Source organism: Procambarus clarkii, chromosome 10, assembly GCF_040958095.1.
Source record: "Procambarus clarkii isolate CNS0578487 chromosome 10, FALCON_Pclarkii_2.0, whole genome shotgun sequence".
NCBI lineage: Eukaryota > Metazoa > Arthropoda > Malacostraca > Decapoda > Cambaridae > Procambarus > Procambarus clarkii.
This window is the reverse complement of record NC_091159.1, coordinates 36931303-36951302: the sequence shown is the minus strand read 5'-3', so window position 1 is coordinate 36951302 and position 20000 is coordinate 36931303. Positions and strand designations below refer to the sequence as shown.

Here is a 20000-nt window from a genome sequence, read left to right as displayed (position 1 = left end):
TAGGCTGATGGACCTCTAGTTCCCCTCCTCACAACTTTTCAGGACAAAAGTAAGAGAAGACATGATCAAAACATATAAGATACTGAGGAGAATAGGCAAGGTAGACAAAGGCAGCCTCTTTAAGTTGTTGGTTCCTCACACCTGTTGGTTCCTCCCACCCGTTGGTTCCTCCCACCCGTTGGTTCCTCACACCTGTTGGTTCCTCCCACCCGTTGGTTCCTCACACCTGTTGGTTCCTCCCACCCGTTGGTTCCTCCCACCCGTTGGTTCCTCACACCTGTTGGTTCCTCCCACCCGTTGGTTCCTCCCACCCGTTGGTTCCTCACACCTGTTGGTTCCTCCCACCCGTTGGTTCCTCCCACCCGTTGGTTCCTCACACCTGTTGGTTCCTCCCACCCGTTGGTTCCTCACACCTGTTGGTTCCTCCCACCCGTTGGTTCCTCACACCTGTTGGTTCCTCCCACCCGTTGGTTCCTCCCACCCGTTGGTTCCTCACACCTGTTGGTTCCTCCCACCCGTTGGTTCCTCCCACCCGTTGGTTCCTCACACCTGTTGGTTCCTCACACCTGTTGGTTCCTCCCACCCGTTGGTTCCTCCCACCCGTTGGTTCCTCCCACCCGTTGGTTCCTCACACCTGTTGGTTCCTCCCACCCGTTGGTTCCTCCCACCCGTTGGTTCCCCACCCGTTGGTTCCTCCCACCCGTTGGTTCCTCACACCTGTTGGTTCCTCCCACCCGTTGGTTCCTCCCACCCGTTGGTTCCTCACACCTGTTGGTTCCTCCCACCCGTTGGTTCCTCCCACCCGTTGGTTCCTCCCACCCGTTGGTTCCTCCCACCCGTTGGTTCCTCACACCTGTTGGTTCCTCCCACCCGTTGGTTCCTCCCACCCGTTGGTTCCTCCCACCTGTTGGTTCCTCACACCTGTTGGTTCCTCACACCTGTTGGTTCCTCCCACCTGTTGGTTCCTCCCACCTGTTGGTTCCTCCCACCTGTTGGTTCCTCCCACCTGTTGGTTCCTCCCACCTTTTGGTTCCTCCCACCTGTTGGTTCCTCCCACCTGTTGGTTCCTCCCACCTGTTGGTTCCTCCCACCTGTTGGTTCCTCCCAACCGTTGGTTCCTCACACCTGTTGGTTCCTCACACCTGTTGGTTCCTCCCACCTGTTGGTTCCTCCCACCCGTTGGTTCCTCCCACCCGTTGGTTCCTCCCACCCGTTGGTTCCTCCCACCCGTTGGTTCCTCCCACCCGTTGGTTCCTCCCACCCGTTGGTTCCTCCCACCCGTTGGTTCCTCCCACCTGTTGGTTCCTCCCACCTGTTGGTTCCTCCCACCTGTTGGTTCCTCCCACCTGTTGGTTCCTCCCACCTGTTGGTTCCTCCCACCCGTTGGTTCCTCCCACCCGTTGGTTCCTCACACCCGTTGGTTCCTCCCACCTGTTGGTTCCTCCCACCTGTTGGTTCCTCACACCTGTTGGTTCCTCCCACCTGTTGGTTCCTCACACCTGTTGGTTCCTCACACCTGTCGGTTCCTCCCACCTGTTGGTTCCTCCCACCCGTTGGTTCCTCCCACCTGTTGGTTCCTCCCACCCGTTGGTTCCTCCCACCCGTTGGTTCCTCCCACCTGTTTGTTCCTCACATCCGTTGGTTCCTCCCACCCGTTGGTTCCTCCCACCCGTTGGTTCCTCACACCTGTTGGTTCCTCCCACCTGTTGGTTCCTCCCACCGTTGGTTCCTCCCACCTGTTTGTTCCTCACATCCGTTGGTTCCTCCCACCCGTTGGTACCTCCCACCCGTTGGTTCCTCACACCTGTCGGTTCCTCCCACCTGTTGGTTCCTCCCACCCGTTGGTTCCTCCCACCTGTTGGTTCCTCCCACCCGTTGGTTCCTCCCACCCGTTGGTTCCTCCCACCCGTTGGTTCCTCCCACCTGTTTGTTCCTCACATCCGTTGGTTCCTCCCACCCGTTGGTTCCTCCACCCGTTGGTTCCTCACACCTGTTGGTTCCTCCCACCTGTTGGTTCCTCACACCCGTTGGTTCCTCCCACCCGTTGGTTCCTCACACCTGTCGGTTCCTCCCACCCGTTGGTTCCTCACACCTGTTGGTTCCTCACATCCGTTGGTTCCTCCCACCCGTTGGTTCCTCCCACCCGTTGGTTCCTCACACCTGTTGGTTCCTCCCACCCGTTGGTTCCTCACACCTGTTGGTTCCTCACATCCGTTGGTTCCTCCCACCCGTTGGTTCCTCCCACCCGTTGGTTCCTCACACCTGTTGGTTCCTCCCACCCGTTGGTTCCTCACACCTGTTGGTTCCTCACATCCGTTGGTTCCTCCCACCCGTTGGTTCCTCCCACCCGTTGGTTCCTCCCACCTGTTGGTTCCTCCCACCCGTTGGTTCCTCACACCTGTTGGTTCCTCCCACCTGTTGGTTCCTCCCACCCGTTGGTTCCTCACACCCGTTGGTTCCTCACACCCGTTGGTTCCTCCCACCTGTTTGTTCCTTCCACCTGTTGGTTCCTCCCACCTGTTGGTTCCTCACACCTGTTGGTTCCTCACTCCTGTTGGTTCCTCACACCTGTTGGTTCCTCACACCTGTTGGTTCCTCACACCCGTTGGTTCCTCCCACCTGTTGGTTCCTCCTACCTGTTGGTTCCTTCCACCTGTTGGTTCCTCCCACCTGTTGGTTCCTCCCACCTGTTGGTTCCTCCCACCTGTTGGTTCCTCCCACCTGTTGGTTCCTCACACCTGTTGGTTCCTCACACCTGTTGGTTCCTCCTACCTGTTGGTTTTCCACCTGTTGGTTCCTCCCACCTGTTGGTTCCTCCCACCTGTTGGTTCCTTCCACCTGTTGGTTCCTCCTACCTGTTGGTTTTCCACCTGTTGGTTCCTCCCACCTGTTGGTTCCTCTCACCTGTTGGTTCCTTCCACCTGTTGGTTCCTCCCACCTGTTGGTTCCTCCCACCTGTTGGTTCCTCCCCCTGTTGGTTTCTCCCACCTGTTGGTTCCTCCCACCTGTTGGTTCCTCACACCTGTTGGTTCCTCACATCTGTTGGTTCCTCCCACCTGTTGGTTCCTCCCACCTGTTGGTTCCTTCCACCTGTTGGTTCCTCCCACCTGTTGGTTCCTCCCACCTGTTGGTTTCTCCCACCTGTTGGTTCCTCCCACCTGTTGGTTCCTCACACCTGTTGGTTCCTCACATCCCATAATGTGTGCGGTCACATGTGTACATATTGGTTGTGTGAGAAGCACAAACGTTCATGTTTGTGATAAATCATACCAAAATCTAATTCCTTGTTTTGTCCAGTTCCAGACGGACGTGTTCGAAGAAGCCGAAGCCGAAGCCCATCCCTTGTACCGGTAAGACTGTAATCCTCGGCTACGGCTACAACATTCATGCCTCAAATGACGAAATGCCGTGTTGACCTCTCTAATACAAGGTCACTTGTAGGCGGAGAGCCCCGCGTGTGGCACTCTGCTTGTAGCCTCTTGTGGCATCAGTTCTTCTAAGTACCCGCGGGCAGTATATGAATATATTGTACGTATAATTACCTATTTGTGCTTGCTGGAGCGAGCTTTAGCTCTTGGACCCCCGTCTTTCTAGCCGCTGGTTGTCTGAAACAGTGACTACTGCCGTATTCCTCTCTCACATCTTCGTTGGAAATTATGAATGTAGTTTGTCTCTATAACCTATACTCCTTTAGTTCATTCCGTGTGCCCACTATTACGCTGACAACTTTCTAACAGCTGACACATGCGACTCTCAACCTTCCATCCATGCCATCTCCCTCTATTCCACTTGATTCAGCATTTTCTCTTTTTCCACATTGTCAATCCCACTAAGTATTTCTATCTCTTTCTCTTTTCTCTCTCATCTTATCTTTCTCTATCTCCTCCTCCTCCTCTCTCTCTCTCTCTCTCTCTCTCTCTCTCTCTCTCTCTCTCTCTCTCTCTCTCTCTCTCTCTCTCTCTCTCTCTCTCTCTCTCTCTCTCTCTCTCTCCCTCCCTCCCCCCCCTCCCTCCCCCCTCCCTCCCCCCCCCACCCCTCCCCATCTCCTGGGAGCGTCGTCTAGATCTTTCAGTGTGTCTCCATACCCCATCCCTCACAATCTGGGGACGACCCTCCTTACAAAACTCTGAACCTTTGCTAGTTTTCTTGGCATGTTTTGTAAAAAGAGGACTCCATGACGGGCAGCAAACTCTGCCACTAGTCTACCATAGGCGGTGTACAGTTATCTAAATGCTTCCTTATTTAGTTTCGTGAATGATGGTCTCACCTTTACCACTGTGGAGCAAGCAGCTAATGTTTTCCTGTTTATATGATCCTTCTGGAGTTAGGTTTGGTGTTATACCCACTCCCAGGTATTTTTGTGTAGTCGTTACAGTATGGTAGTTTCCCTTCATTGTGTTCCATGCTTCTTGTTTAGTGCCATCTGTTCCAATTTCCATCACCTTACACTTACTTGTGTTAAATTTTAATAGCCATCGCTCGGACCAACTCTGCAGCTCGTCTAAGACATCTTGCAGTATCACTGTCATTATGTCTCAACTCGTCATAAATTTTGCATCATCAGAAAACATTGACATAGAGATGCCACTCCTGTGATTGGTCATGAACATAAATGAAAAATAGCTTGGGTCCCAGAGAAAACAAAATTAGAATATAAAATCGGAAACCACGTAGGAAACCAAACGCAGTCAAATCATAACAGAACGAAAAAGGCAATGTAAAGGATCTGGGTGTACTCGTGTCGGAAGACCTTACCTTCAAAGAACACAATAAAGTAGCCGTCACAACTGCAAGAAAAATGACAGGTTGGATAACAAGAACTTTTCACACTAGAGATGCTATACCGATGATGATACTCTTCAAGACGCTTGTGCTCTCTAGAGTGGAGTACTGCTACACAATGACAGCCCCTTTCAAAGCTGGAGAAATTGCTGACCTAGAGAGCGTGCAGAGATCCTTTACTGCTAGAATCCACTCAGTAAAACATCTAAACTACTTGAACCGACTAAAGAGTCTAAATCTGTACTCCCTTGAGCGGAGGCGGGAGAGATACATAATAATTTACACATGGAAAATAGTCGAGGGGCTGGTCCCAAACCTGCACACAGCCATAACATCACATGAGACCAGAAGGCATGGCAGGATGTGCAGAATACCCCCGTTGAAGAGCTGAGGTGCAACAGGTACTCTGAGAGAGAACTATCAACATCAGAGGCCCGAGACTGTTCAACACGCTTCCACTACACATAAGGGGCATAACTGGCCGACCTCTCACAGTATTCAAGAGAGAACTGGATAAACACCTCCAATGGATACCTGATCAACCAGGCGGTGACTCCTACGTCAGACTGCGAACAGCCGCGTCCAATAGCCTGGTTGACCAGTCCAGCAACGAAGAGCGGGGACGTTGAGCCACGAAATCATGACAAGGTAAGATAACCAGCACCGATACCTGAGGTACTCCGCTTGTTACTCTACGCCAGTCCTACTTCTCGACCCTCACTTTCACTCTCAGATTCCTGTCTGTTAGGTACTCTCTTACTCATGTAAATGCTCTTCCAGTTACCTTTGCCTGTCTTTTACTGGTCTGTGGTTTAGTACCTTCTCCCTATAACTTCAGAATAGTCTCCGTTTAGGACAAAGGTTTACTTGTCAGTTTACCAGTAGAATATTATTGAAACCTTAATAACCATTCAGAGCCTCACAAAAATGTAGTTTTTTTTTGTCCAGGTGGTTGAACAAGGAAGGAGAGTCGCTTAGTATAATCAATTTGGCCTTATAATGGGCTGAATTATTTCCCAGAAATGTCGGAGAGAAAACCAGTTAGTTTACCTGCTGTAATGAATAAACACAAAGGGCGCATTATTCAGGACGTTGTGGCATATTTCAACATCTACAGACGCCAAACAAATATTTTTGTTAGCGCACACACACACACACACACCACACACACACACACACACACACACACACACACACACACACATATATATATAATATATATATATATATATATATATATATATATATATATATATATATATATATATATATATATATGTCGTACCTAGTAGCCAGAACTCACTTCTCAGCCTACTATTCAAGGCCCGATTTGCCTAATAAGCCTAGTTTTCCTGAATTAATATATTTACTATAATTTTTTTCTTATGAAATGATAAAGCAACCCTTTTCTCTATGCATGAGGTCAATTTTTTTTTATTGGAGTTAAAATTAACGTAGATATATGACCGAACCTAACCAACCCTACCTAACCTAACCTAACCTATATTTATAGGTAAGGTTAGGTTAGGTAGCCAAAAAAAGCTAGGTTAGGTTAGGTTAGGTAGGTTAGGTAGACGAAAAAACATTAATTCATGAAAACTTGGCTTATTAGGCAAATCGGGCCATGCATAGTAGGCTGACAAGTGCGTTCTGGCTACTAGGTACGACATATATATATATATATATATATATATATATATATATATATATATATATATATATATAATCTCCCGCGCTGCTTTGTGCAGCATGTGAAGCTTGAGCCCACTGACACACGTGCAGAGGCAAGGTACCTATGGACGACCACTCTGATGGTCGTCCATAGGTACCTGGTGCTGTGTTCATCATTAGTGTGGTGTGGTGGTGGTGGTGTGCTGGTGGGAGAGCGTGGCTGGACCACCACCAACCGTCCCACAAAAGGGCTCTCATACCCACGACTGTTCTTGCTTGTCTCATCTGAAATGGCAACCCTTTAAATGTGTGTGTGTGTGTGTGTTTCTAGCCAGTGTTGTGCAAGTTTTTAGTTATTTTGCGGATGGTGTCAGTGTGTCGCTTTACACTTGGGTCTTGAACAACTTACAGGTTTTTCCTGCTCTATATAATTGATTATCATTTTGACTTATATTGGTAGTTTCATAAATCACTATATTTTATACGGTGGGGGTTTTCTCTTTATTCTAAAAATAATCAGAAGAAAATTTCTTGGAAGCGGCTGTGTATCTCGACATTTGCATCATGTAACATGGACACTTTTGGCCAAATGGTGAAAGGTGTGTATATTGTATATCTATAAATTAGAATGTCTAATCGAAGTTAAAGGCCAGACTCTTGGAGCTAACTTAACACAATTTTTAACAGGAATTGCTGTTCAGTATGTGCCTAACATGACCAGGGTTGGGTCAGCACTGATCAAGCGAGTACAACGGAGTACGCTGCTGTGTGGACCCTGGTGAACCTCCTCGCCAGTCTCGCACAACCATCACCTTGAAAATGTCCTAAAGAAAACTAAAACAAACTCTTATTAAAACGTTGGGCACTGATAGCTGTTAAATTTGTAGTATAATTCTACTTATCATAACTTGTCTATAATAGACAAGTATATATTTGAAGATCACCCTCCCACCCCGCTCCTCCCAAGGACCCGGTCGGCCGAGCGAACAGCACACTGGACTTGTGATCCTGTGGTCCTGGGTTCGATCCCAGGCGACGGCGAGAAACAATGGGCAGAGTTTCTTTCACCCTATGCCCCTGTTACCTAGCAGTAAAATAGGTACCTGGGTGTTAGCTGTCACGGGCTGCTTCCTGGGGGTGGAGGCCTGGTCGAGGACCGGGCCGCGGGGACACTAAAAGCCCCGAAATCATATCAAGATAACCTCAAGAAGATTACCCCTTCCCTTGGCCTCCCCCTCCCCCCCTCTCTGCTCGTCACTGAGGGTGGTGTCCAACACGAACTCTGATCAACATAATGGATTGAATCATCTTAGGCGCGTGTTGGGTGTGTGAGGCAGGTGTAGGTGTGAGGCAGGCTTGAGGGACGAGTACACCTGACACCAGCGTGTACCAGGTGCATGATACAGGTGTACCAGGGGCATGATAAAGGTGTACGAGGTGCATGATGCAGGTGTACGAGGTGCATGATACAGGTGTACGAAGGGCATGATACAGGTGTACGGGGGCATGATACAGGTGTACGAGGGACATGATACAGGTGTACGAGGGGCATGATACAGGTGTACGAGGGGCATGATACAGGTGTACGAAGTGGCTCCAGTATTACAACAGACAAGAGGACCCGTTGACTGACAACCTTTGTGGTCAAATCGTACATTAGACAAAGCTCTGTTTTCGGTTTCGTAAAACCGCCTTTTGTTAGGTTAGGCTGTGATGGGTAGGTTAGGCTGGGTCGGGTAGGTTAGGCTGTGATGGGTAGGTTAGGCTGGGTCGGGTAGGTTAGGCTGGGTCGGGTAGGTTAGGCTGGGTCGGGTAGGTTAGGTTAGCCTGGGTCGGGTAGGTTAGGTTAGCCTGGGTCGGGTAGGTTAGGCTGGGTCGGGTAACTTAGGCTGGGTCGGGTAAGTTAGGCTGGGTCGGGTAGGTTAGGTTAGCCTGGGTCGGGTAGGTTAGGCTGGGTCGGGTAACTTAGGCTGGGTCGGGTAAGTTAGGCTGAGTCGGGTAGGTTAGATTAGCCTGGGTCGGGTAGGTAAGGCTGGGTCGGGTAGCTTAGGCTGGGTCGGGTAGGTTAGGTTAGCCTGGGTCGGGTAGGTTAGGCTGGGTCGGGTAACTTAGGCTGGGTCGGGTAAGTTAGGCTGGGTCGGGTAGGTTAGATTAGCCTGGGTCGGGTAGGTAAGGCTGGGTCGGGTAGCTTAGGCTGGGTCGGGTAGGTTAGGTTAGCCTGGGTCGGGTAGGTTAGGCTGGGTCGGGTAGCTTAGGCTGGGTCAGGTAGGTTAGCCTGGGTCGGGTAGGTTAGCCTGGGTCGGGTTGGGTAGGTTTTAGAATACCTTGACGGGCCGTCATGTGCACGATGCGACTTGTAACCAGTTGACACGTCCCTAACCACGCCTGGTGGTGATGGCGCGCGACGCCCAGCATAGTCTGACCTTTAATCTTACCGCTCACAGATGGCGCTCTCTAGCTCGCTTTAGGTGAGAACGTGTGCGCTGCTGGAGGTCCCAGAAGGTCAGTAGTGCATCCACCTCACCTCTTGTACATTGTCAGCCTCAATCACTCTCCGGATTGGTCACATTCTTACCTTAATTAAAGCTCTCTGGCCGAGAAAACTGTGATGGCTAGTCCAGTATACTGTAGGTTAGTTTGTCTTTTATTGGTTGGAACCTTTCGCCTGGTGTCACCCGTACACCTGGCCTGGTGTCACCCGTACACCTGGCCGGGTGTCTGGTGTCACCCGTACACCTGGCCGGGTGTCTGGTGTCACCCGTACACCTGGCCGGGTGTCTGGTGTCACCCGTACACCTGGCCGGGTGTCTGGTGTCACCCGTACACCTGGCCGGGTGTCTGGTGTCACCCGTACACCTGGCCGGGTGTGTGGTGTAACCCGTACACCTGGCCGGGTGTGTGGTGTCACCCCGTACACCTGGCCGGGTGTCTGGTGTCACCCGTACACCTGGCCTGGTGTCACCCGTACACCTGGCCGGGTGTGTGGTGTCACCCGTACACCTGGCGGGGTGTCTGGTGTCACCCGTACACCTGGCCGGGTGTCTGGTGTCACCCGTACACCTGGCGGGGTGTCTGGTGTCACCCGTACACCTGGCCGGGTGTCTGGTGTCACCCGTACACCTGGCCGGATGTCTGGTGTCACCCGTACACCTGGCCGGGTGTCTGGTGTCACCCGTACACCTGGCCGGGTGTCTGGTGTCACCCGTACACCTGGCCGGGTGTCTGGTGTCACCCGTACACCTGGCCGGGTGTCTGGTGTCACCCGTACACCTGGCCGGATGTCTGGTGTCACCCGTACACCTGGCCGGATGTCTGGTGTCACCCGTACACCTGGCGGGGTGTCTGGTGTCACCCGTACACCTGGCGGGGTGTCTGGTGTCACCCGTACACCTGGCCGGGTGTCTGGTGTCACCCGTACACCTGGCCGGGTGTCTGGTGTCACCCGTACACCTGGCCGGGTGTCTGGTGTCACCCGTACACCTGGCCGGGTGTGTGGTGTCACCCCGTACACCTGGCCGGGTGTCTGGTGTCACCCGTACACCTGGCCGGGTGTCTGGTGTCACCCGTACACCTGGCCGGGTGTCTGGTGTCACCCGTACACCTGGCCGGATGTCTGGTGTCACCCGTACACCTGGCCGGATGTCTGGTGTCACCCGTACACCTGGCCGGGTGTCTAGTGTCACCCGTACACCTGGCCGGGTGTCTGGTGTCACCCGTACACCTGGCCGGGTGTCTGGTGTCACCCGTACACCTGGCCGGATGTCTGGTGTCACCCGTACACCTGGCCGGGTGTCTAGTGTCACCCGTACACCTGGCCGGATGACTGGTGTCACCCGTACACCTGGCCGAGTGTCTGGTGTCACCCGTACACCTGGCCGGGTGTCTGGTGTCACCCGTACACCTGGCCTGGTGTCACCCGTACACCTGGCCTGGTGTCACCCGTACACCTGGCCGGGTGTCTGGTGTGACCCGTACACCTGCGAGCTTGAAGCACATTTGTGTTTAAGAGCACAGGTCGTGAGCGAGGAGCCCACCCACACACAACACTGACACACACACAACACTGACACACACACACACACACACACACACACACACACACACACACACACACACACACACACACACAGTGGTGTACAACACCCACACAACACATACATAAAAAATAATGAGTTCATTGACCTTACAACTTTTCTGCCCTTGAGGGTGAAGTTTCCCTCTCGTGAGCTGGACGGTAGAGCGACGGTCTCGTTTCATGCGGGTCTGCGTTCAATCCCCGACCGTCCAAGTGGTTGGGCACCATTCCTTCCCCCCGTCCCATTCCAAAGCGTGACACCTTCCAAGTGCAGCATAGTCGTAATGGCTTGGCGCTTTCTGCTCCTAGTTCCGATCCCCCCCTCCCACCTCCCCAGCCCCCCTCCCCCCTCTCTGTAAATGACTTGGTTTGTGTCGGAGAGTCTGGTGGCGGCGGGGTGGCGGCGGCGGGGTGGCGGCGGGGTGGCGGCGGGGTGGCGGCGGGGGGGGGGGGTGGCGGCGGGGTGGCGGCTGGCGACATTGACCTTGTATGTCTGAGTGGGTCCTGGGCTGCCTTGTTCCCTACAAGCAGCGCGCACGCGTGTGTGTGTGGGGGGGGGGGGGTATTCACCTAGTTGTGCTTGCAACCCCCAGAAACCAGCCTGCAACAGTTGTCTAACTCCCAGGTACCTATTTACTGCTAGGTAACAGGTGCATCAGGGTGAAAGAAACTCTGCCCATTTTGTTCCTGCCATCCCCGGGGATCGAGCCTGGACCCGATCGAACAGTCAAGAACGCTGTCCACTCAGCTATCAGGCCCCCTAACTGACGTACATAATAAAATAATGTTTGTACTCGCCTATATACGCTGATAATCAAAATCAAAAACACACATCCAGTATCGGGCTCCTGCGAAAGGGAGATAGAACTTTCACTGATGACAACAAAGAAATAAGCGAGATACTGAGGAAGCAGTACGACTGTTTTCAGCGAACCACTAAACACACTAAAGATTGATAACCCAAATAAATTTTTCATGCATATGATACCAACATCAAATCATATATCAGACGTCACCTTATCCCCACTGGATTTTGAAGAAGGCACAAGTCGAGCCTGGCCTCGGGCCGGGCTTGAGGAGTAGAAGAACTCCCAGAACCCCATCAACCAGGTAAGCCATAAACAGTATGCCTATGCACTCTGCACCAGGCCCACATTCTTGGAACTCTATATTCACCAAGAACTGTAAAAACACTATCGCAGGCCCTTCACATTCTTTGGAGACAAAGCCTAGATACTGGCGTTATCCCTGACATACTAAAAACAGCAGAGATAGCACCACTCCATAAGGGAGGAAATAAGGCAGAGGCAGAAAATGACAGACCGATAGCACTGACATCATACATCATAAAAATCTTTGAGAGGGCTAAGAAGTAAGATCACAAAATACATGGAATCAAAGAATCTCCATAACCCCGGACAACATGGTTTCAGAACAGGGCGCTCTTGCCTGTCACAGTTGCTGGACCACTATGACATGGCATTAGATGCCATGAAAGACAAACAAAACGTTGACATTATTTACACAGATTTCGCAAAAGCCTTTAATAAATGTGACTATGGTGTTATTGCACATAAAATGCGTTCAAAAGGAATTACCGGAAAAATAGGCAGATGGATCTACAATTTCCTGACTAACAGAACCCAATGTGTAATAGTCAATAAAATAAAATCCGGTCCATCAACCGTGAAAAGCTCAGTCCCCCAGGGTACTGTGCTTGCTCCAGTACTTTTTCTCATCTTCATATCGGACCTAGACAAGGATATAATCTATAGCACTGTATCATCCTTTGCAGATGACACTAGGATTTTCATGAGAGTAGGCAACATAGAGGACACGGCAAACCTCCAATCAGATGGAAATCAGGTCTTTCTATGGGCTACAGAAAATAATATGGTGTTTAACGAAGATAAGTTACAGCTCATGCGCTACGGAAAAAATTAAAATATAAAAACGGAAACCACGTACAAAACTCAGCCAAATCATAACATAGAACGAAAAGGCAATGTAAAGGATTTGGATGTACTCATGTCGGGAGACCTTACCTTTAAAGAACACAATTAAGTAGCCGTCACAACTGCAAGAAAAATTATAGGTTAGATAACAAGAACTTTTCACACTAGAGATGCTATACCGATGATGATAATTTTCAAGACGCTAGTGCTCTCTAGAGTGGAGTACTGCTGCACAATGACAGCCCCTTTCAAAGCTGGAGAAATTGCTGACCTGGAGAGCGTGCAGAGATCCTTTACTGCTAGAATCCACTCAGTAAAACATCTAAACTATTGGGACCGACTAAAGAGCCTAAATCTGTACTCCCTTGAGCGTAGGCGGGAGAGATACATAATAATTTACACGTATAAAATATTAGAGGGGCTGGTGCCAAACCTGCACACAGAAATAACATCACATGAGACCAGAAGGCATGGCAGGATGTGCAGAATACCCCCGTTGAAAAGCAGAGGTGCAACAGGTACTCTGAGAGAGAACTCTATCAACATCACAGGCCCGAGACTGTTCAACACGCTTCCACTACACATAAGGGGCATAACTGACAGACCCCTCACAGTTTCAAGAGAGAACTTGGTAAGCACCATCAAAGGATACCTGATCAACGAGGCTGTGATTCGTACGTCCAGCTGCGAGCAGCCGCGTCGAACAGCCGGGTTGACCAGTCCAGCAACAAGGAGTCGACGACCGGGCCGCGGGGACGCTAAGCCCCGGAAACACTTCAAGGTAACCTAGTTGTGCTTGCGGGGGTTGAGCTCTGGCTCTTTGGCCCAGCCTTTCAACTGTCAATCAACTGATGTACAGTTTCATGAGCCTATTGGGCTCTATCATATCTACATTTGAAACTGTGTATGGAGTCTGCCTCCACCACATCACTTCCTAATGCATTCCATTTGTCATCTACTCTGACACTAAAAAAGTTCTTTCTAATATCTCTGTGGCTCATGTGGACACTCAATTTGCACCTGTGTCAACTACTCTTTATCTACCCTATCAATTCCTTTGAGAATCTTGTATATGGTGATCATGTCCCCCCAAACTCTTGTGTCTTCCAGCGAAGTGAGGTTTAATTCCAGTAGTCTCTCCTCGTAGCTCATACCTCTCGATTCGAGTACTAGTATGGTTGCAAACCTTTGAACTTTTCCAGTTTAATCTTAGGCTTGACTAGATATGGACTCCATGCTGGAGCTGCATACTCCAGGACTGGTCTGACATGTGGTATAGAAAGTTCTGAATCATTCCTTACACAAGTTTCTAAAGGCCGTTCTTATGTTGGCAAATCTGGCATATGCCGCTGATGTTATCCTCTTGATATGGGCTTCAGGGGACAGGTCTGCCATGATATCAACCCCCAAGTCTTTCTCTCTGACTCTTGAGGAATTTCATCTCCCAAATGATATCTTGTATCTGGCTTCCTGCTCCCTACACCTATCTTCATTACATTACATTTGGTTGGGATAAACTCTTAACAACCATTTGTTCGACCATTCCTTCAGTTTGACCAGATCTTTTTGAAGCCTCAAGCAGTCCTCCTCTGTCTTAATCTTTCTCATAATTTTGGCATCGTCAGCAAACATTAAGAGGAATGAGTTTATACCCTCTGGCAGATCATTTACGTATATCAGAAACAGGATAGGTCCGAGTACAGAGCCCTGTGGTACTCCACTGGTGACTTCACACCAAATTGAGGTCTCACCTCTCACTGTAACTCTCTGCTTATTGCTTAGGTACTCCCTTATCCAATGGAGCACCTTGCCAGTTACACCTGCCTGCCTCTCCAGCTTATGAACCAGCCTCTTATGGGGTACTGTGTCAAAGGCCTTCCGACAGTCCAAGAAAAATGCAGTCCGCCCAGCCTTCTCTTTCTTGCTTAATCTTTGTGACTTGGTCGGAGAATTCTGTTAAGCCAATAGGGCAAGATTTACGCTCCCTGAACCCATGTTGGCGATTTGTCACAAAGTCCCTTTTCTCCAGGTGTGTTTAGTAGTTTTTTCTCACGATCTTCTCTATTACCTTGCATGGTATACAAGTTAAGGACACTGGCCTGTAGTTCAGTGCCTCTTGTCTGTCGCCCTTTTTGTATATTGGGACTACCTTAGCCATCTTCCATATTTCTGGTAGGTATCCCGTCTCCAATAACCTACTATACACTATGGAGAGTGGCAGGCACAGTGTCTCTGCACACTCTTTCAATACCCATGGGAAGATTCTGTCTGGACCAATACCCTTTGTGGACCAGGATGGCTGGACCAACAGCCAACAGCTTTTGTATATCGGGACTACATTAGCCGTCTTCCATATTTCTGGTAGGTCTCCTGTCCCCAGTGACCATCTATACACTACGGAGAGTGGCAAGCAAAGTGCCTCTGCACACTGTTTCAATACCCATGGTGAGATTCCGTCTGGACCAACAGCCTTTCTCACATCCAGATCCAACAAGTGTGTCTTGACCTCATCTCTTGTAATTTCGAACTCTTCCAAGGCCGCCTGGTTTACTGCCACCTCTCCTAGCGCAGTGACCTCATCTTCTTCTGTTGTGAAGACCACTTGGAACCTCTTGTTGAGTTCTTCACACACCTTGTCGTTCTCTGTATACCTGTCCTCACCCGTTCTAAGTTCCATCGCCTGTTCTTTCACTGTTGTTTTCCTCTTGTGTAGTGTGTGTGTGTGTGTGTGTGTGGTGTGTGTGTGTGGTGTGTGTGGTGTGTGTGTACACAGGTGAAAACTGAGTACCCCAAATGAACCACAGGGACTAACTTTTTCAGTGTCAGAGTAGTTAACAGATGGAATGCATTAGGCAGTGATGTGCTGGAGGCTGACTCCATGCACAGTTTCAAATGTAGATATGATAGAGCCCAGTAGGCTCAGAAATCTGTACACCAGTTGATTCACAGTTGAGAGGCGGGCCCAAAAAGCCATAGCTCAACCCCCGCAGGTTCAACTAGGTGAGTACACACTCAATTACTATCCCCCTTGCACCACTACCTACACACACCTCCGTGCTCCCTCCGGTGGTAATAATAGTAGTGGTGGTATTGTTGGTGGTAAGTGAGGCAGAAGCGGGGGTAGGTATGATGGAGGTGGCGGCGGGTGTGGTATTGGCGGCAACGGTGGGATGCACTTTGTAGCTCAGCTTGAAGATGGCAGGCCCCCTGCGGGCTTCCGAGGGGGCGCCCTCCACCGCTACCCGGCTCACCTCTACTTCTCTCTCCACTTGGTAATTGATTCCTCTTTCCATCTGGCGTTCAGTCTGTTAATTCTCGTCCAGCTGCTGTGGCTGGCGGGTCTTGTTCTCCAGGGCTGCCAGAGCCCCGGAGGTGCGTAGGGTGTCCCACGCGCCCGTCATGGCCGCCTCCACCCGTCGAATGGCAATACGACCATCATTATTCTTCTAAACGGACATTTATGTCTGTGTAATCAACACTCGTGCAGTCTCTGTGGCGCAATGGTAAATCACTCGATCGGTGCATCGCCAGTGCTTTGGGCTGGGTTCGTATCCTAGCCGGGGAGGATTTACTGGGCGCCAATCCTTAACTGTAGCTTCTGTTCACCCAGCAGTGAATAGGTACCTGGGTTGTTAAACGATTTGGCGGGTCGTGTTTGGGGGAAAAATTAGGATTGAGAACCTGTCCGAAACGTTATGCGTGCTAGTGGCTTTGCAAGAATATAAGAACTCTTGTGTGTGTGTGTGTGTGTGTGTGTGTGGTGTGTGTGTGTGTGTGTGTGTGTGTGTGTGTGTATTCACCTAGTTGTGTTTGCGGGGGTTGAGCTTTGCTCTTTCGGCCCGCCTCAACTGTCAATCAACTGTTTACTAACTACACTACTTTTTTTTCACACCACACACACACACACACACACACACACACACACACACACACACACACACACACACACACACACACACAAGAGTTCTTATATTCTTGCAAAGCTAACTCCCAGGTACCTATTTACTGCTAGGTAACAGGGGCATTCAGGGTGAAAGAAACTTTGCCCATTTGTTTCTGCCTCGTGCGGGAATCGAACCCGCGTCACAGAATTAAGAGTCCTGCGCGCTATCCACCAGGCTACGAGGCCCCCCAATTAGATTATTTGATAAACAATGTGTGTGTGTGTGTGTGTACTCACCTATATGTACTCACCTATATGTGCTTGCAGGATCGAGCATTGACTCTTGGATCCCGCCTTTCTAGCTATCGGTTGTTTACAGCAATGACTCCTGTCCCATTTCCCTATCATACCTAGTTTTAAAAGTATGAATAGTATTTGCTTCCACAACCTGTTCCCCAAGTGCATTCCATTTTTCTACTACTCTCACGCTAAAAGAAAACTTCCTAACATCTCTGTGACTCATCTGAGTTTCCAGTTTCCACCCATGTCCCCTCGTTCTGTTATTATTACGTGTGAACATTTGATCTATTTCCACTTTGTCAATTCCCCTGAGTATTTTATATGTCCCTATCATATCTCCTCTCTCCCTTCTTTTCTCTAGTGTCGTAAGGTTCAGTTCCTTCAGCCGCTCTTCATATCCCATCCCTCGTAGCTCTGGGACAAGCCTCGTCGCAAACCTCTGAACCTTCTCCAGTTTCTTTATGTGTTTCTTCAGGTGGGGGCTCCATGATGGCGCGGCATACTCTAAGACGGGTCTCACGTAGGCAGTGTAAAGCGCCCTAAAAGCTTCCTCATTTAGGTTTCTGAATGAAGTTCTAATTTTCGCCAGTGTAGAGTACGCTGCTGTCGTTATCCTATTTATATGTGCCTCAGGAGTTAGATTAGGTGTCACATCCACTCCCAGGTCTCTTTCTCGAATCGTTACAGGTAGGCTGTTCCCCTTCATTGTGTACTGTCCCTTTGGTCTCCTGTCACCTGATCCCATTTCCATAACTTTACATTTACTGGTGTTAAACTCCAGTAGCCATTTCTCTGACCATCTCTGCAGCCTGTTTAAGTCCTCTTGGAGGATCCTACAATCCTCGTCTGTCACAACTCTTCTCATTAATTTTGCGTCATCTGCAAACATTGACATGTATGACTCCACTCCTGTAAACATATCATTTACGTAAATTAGAAAGAGGATTGGTCCCAGCACCGATCCTTGAGGTACTCCACTTGTTACTGTTCGCCAGTCCGACTTTTCGCCCCTTACCATTACCCTCTGGCTCCTTCCTGTTAGGTAGTTCTTCACCCATACTAGGGCCTTTCCGCTTACTCCTGCCTGCCTCTCAAGTTTGTATAGCAGTCTCATGTGCGGTACCGTATCAAAGGCCTTTTGGCAGTCAAGAAATATGCAGTCTGCCCAGCCTTCTCTGTCCTGCCTTATCCTTGTTACTTTATCATAGAATTCTAAAAGGTTTGTTAGGCATGATTTCCCTGTCCAGAACCCATGTTGGTGCTTGTTTACAAACCCAATGCTCTCCAGGTGCTCAACAAGTCTTAGCCTAATTATTCTTTCAAGTATTTTGCAGGGGATGCTTGTCAGTGATACGGGTCTGTAGTTAAGTGCCTCCTCCCTATCCCCCTTCTTGAAAATCGGTACGACATTTGCCTTCTTCCAGCAACTGGGCAATTCTCCCGACATAAGTGACTCATTGAAGATCATTGCCAGAGGCACGCTGAGAGCCTGCGCTGCCTCTTTAAGTATCCACGGTGATACTTTGTCTGGTCCAACAGCTTTATTTGCATCCAGTGTTGTCAACTGTTTCATTACATCCTCTGCTGTCACCTCTATATCTGATAGTCTTTCATCTTGGGTAATCTCTTCTAACAATGGGAGCTGCTCAGGCTCGGTAGTGAACACTCCATGGAATTTTGCATTCAGTACCTCGCAGATTTCCTTGTCGCTTTCTGTATACGCCCCTTCTGTTTTCGCCCCTTCTGTGTGTGTGTGTGTGTGTGTGTGTGTGTGTGTGTGTGTGTGTGTGTGTGTGTGTACTCAGCTTGTGCTTACAGGGTCTTGTGAAAGTATGGTTGTGGTCTGGCTCACAACCAGACCATTACTAGAGAATTCTTAACAAGCAATACAGAAATCATCGATAAATACAGCGATAGCAGGAGACTCGACATCAGCGAGGCACTACACATCAAAAAGTCAACACCAGCAATCAACAGCCAATTAATGCACAACTATATTCTACCTACTTCAAGACCCCGAACCAACACATTAGCAGCAAGAGGAAGTAGGGCCAATAGGCGTTCTGCAGTTACTTCAATTCTTATGATTGATTAAGATTAAGCCACCCAAGAGGTGGCACGGGCATGAATAGCCCGTAAGAATTCTTATGTTTTCATACCCAATTTATACCCATTGTTTCGTGTTCTGGCATATGCTCTGTCACCTCACTCAAAACGTTTGTACCATATCACCTCACCCAAAACGAGTATAAGTATGATGTATTTTATGTGTAAACTAAGTCTTTAAAATTGTAATAATCATTGCGAAATGCGTTCAGGCATCAGAACAGAAATAAAGAATGATTTTGGATAGTTAATTTATTAATTACTTTCGACAGTGAAGAAGAACGTAAGAAATATTGATAAGATTCGTGTTAGAATGATTAATCTTACCCTTTTGGTCATATTCAACAACATATGTTTACAAGAAAGACTGCTACCAAAATATACTAATATATATATATATATATATATATATATATATATATATATATATATATATATATATATATATATATATATAAATTGTTTTATCTTAACTCGCCGTGTAGAGCCTAATGATTGGTCGACATATCGTAGAGTAGGTTGGTCAGGCACGATTATCCTTCCCTAAAGCCATGTTGATGAGGTTTACATACCTAATTCTCTCCAGGGAAGGGAACTATCGGGAAAAAGCACCAAGCCATTACGACTATATAGCCCATTTGAAGGGGCGGGTCAGGATATAAGGATTTGGGATGGGACGGGGGGAAGGAATGGTGCCCAACCACTTGGACAGACAGGGATTGAACGTCGACCTGCATGAAGCGAGACCGTACCGTCCAGCCCAAGTGGTTGTAATTCTCTTCAGGTGTATAAAGTGAGTCACTTACAAATGCGTCCCTCGACCAGCTGCTGGAAGAAGGCAAATGTGGTACCAATTTACAAGAAAGGAGATAGAGAAAAGGCACTTAACTACAGACCAGTGTCACTGACGACCATAACCTACAAAGTACTCTAAAGAATAATAAAGTTAAGACTATAATTCTCTCCAGGTGTATAGCTAGTCTTAACTTTATTATTCTTTAGAGTACTTTGTAGGTTATGGTCGTCAGTGACACTGGTCTGTAGTTAAGTCCCTCTTTCCTGCCATCCCTGCCCCCTCTACCATCCCTGCCCCCCCTCCACCACTGCCCCCCTCCACCATCCCTGCCCCCCACCACCACTGCCCCCCACCACCAGCACACCACCATCCCTGCCCCCCTCCACCATCCCTGCCCCCCACCACCAGCACACCACCACCACTGCCCGCCTC

At 49.3% G+C, this 20000-nt stretch overlaps 2 protein-coding genes across 5 annotated transcripts in view; one reads left to right on the top strand and one right to left on the bottom strand.

Moving 5' to 3' along the window:
• The window catches only part of LOC123745278 (RND transporter family member dispatched), a 225995-nt gene that overhangs the window by 119887 nt on the left and 86108 nt on the right, over positions 1-20000 (top strand). For all 4 annotated transcript variants that reach the window (XM_069321864.1, XM_069321865.1, XM_045725660.2 and 1 more), the window contains exon 2: positions 3298-3350. The gene's annotated coding sequence lies outside the window, so the exon portion shown is untranslated. The remainder of the gene's footprint in view (positions 1-3297; positions 3351-20000) is intronic.
• Positions 9389-15776, bottom strand: LOC138363298 (uncharacterized). Its single transcript, XM_069322312.1, has 2 exons — positions 15534-15776; positions 9389-9964 (listed from the first exon to the last, which is right to left on the bottom strand). The coding sequence occupies exons 1-2, from the start codon at positions 15774-15776 to the stop codon at positions 9389-9391; spliced, it is 819 nt and encodes a 272-aa protein (XP_069178413.1).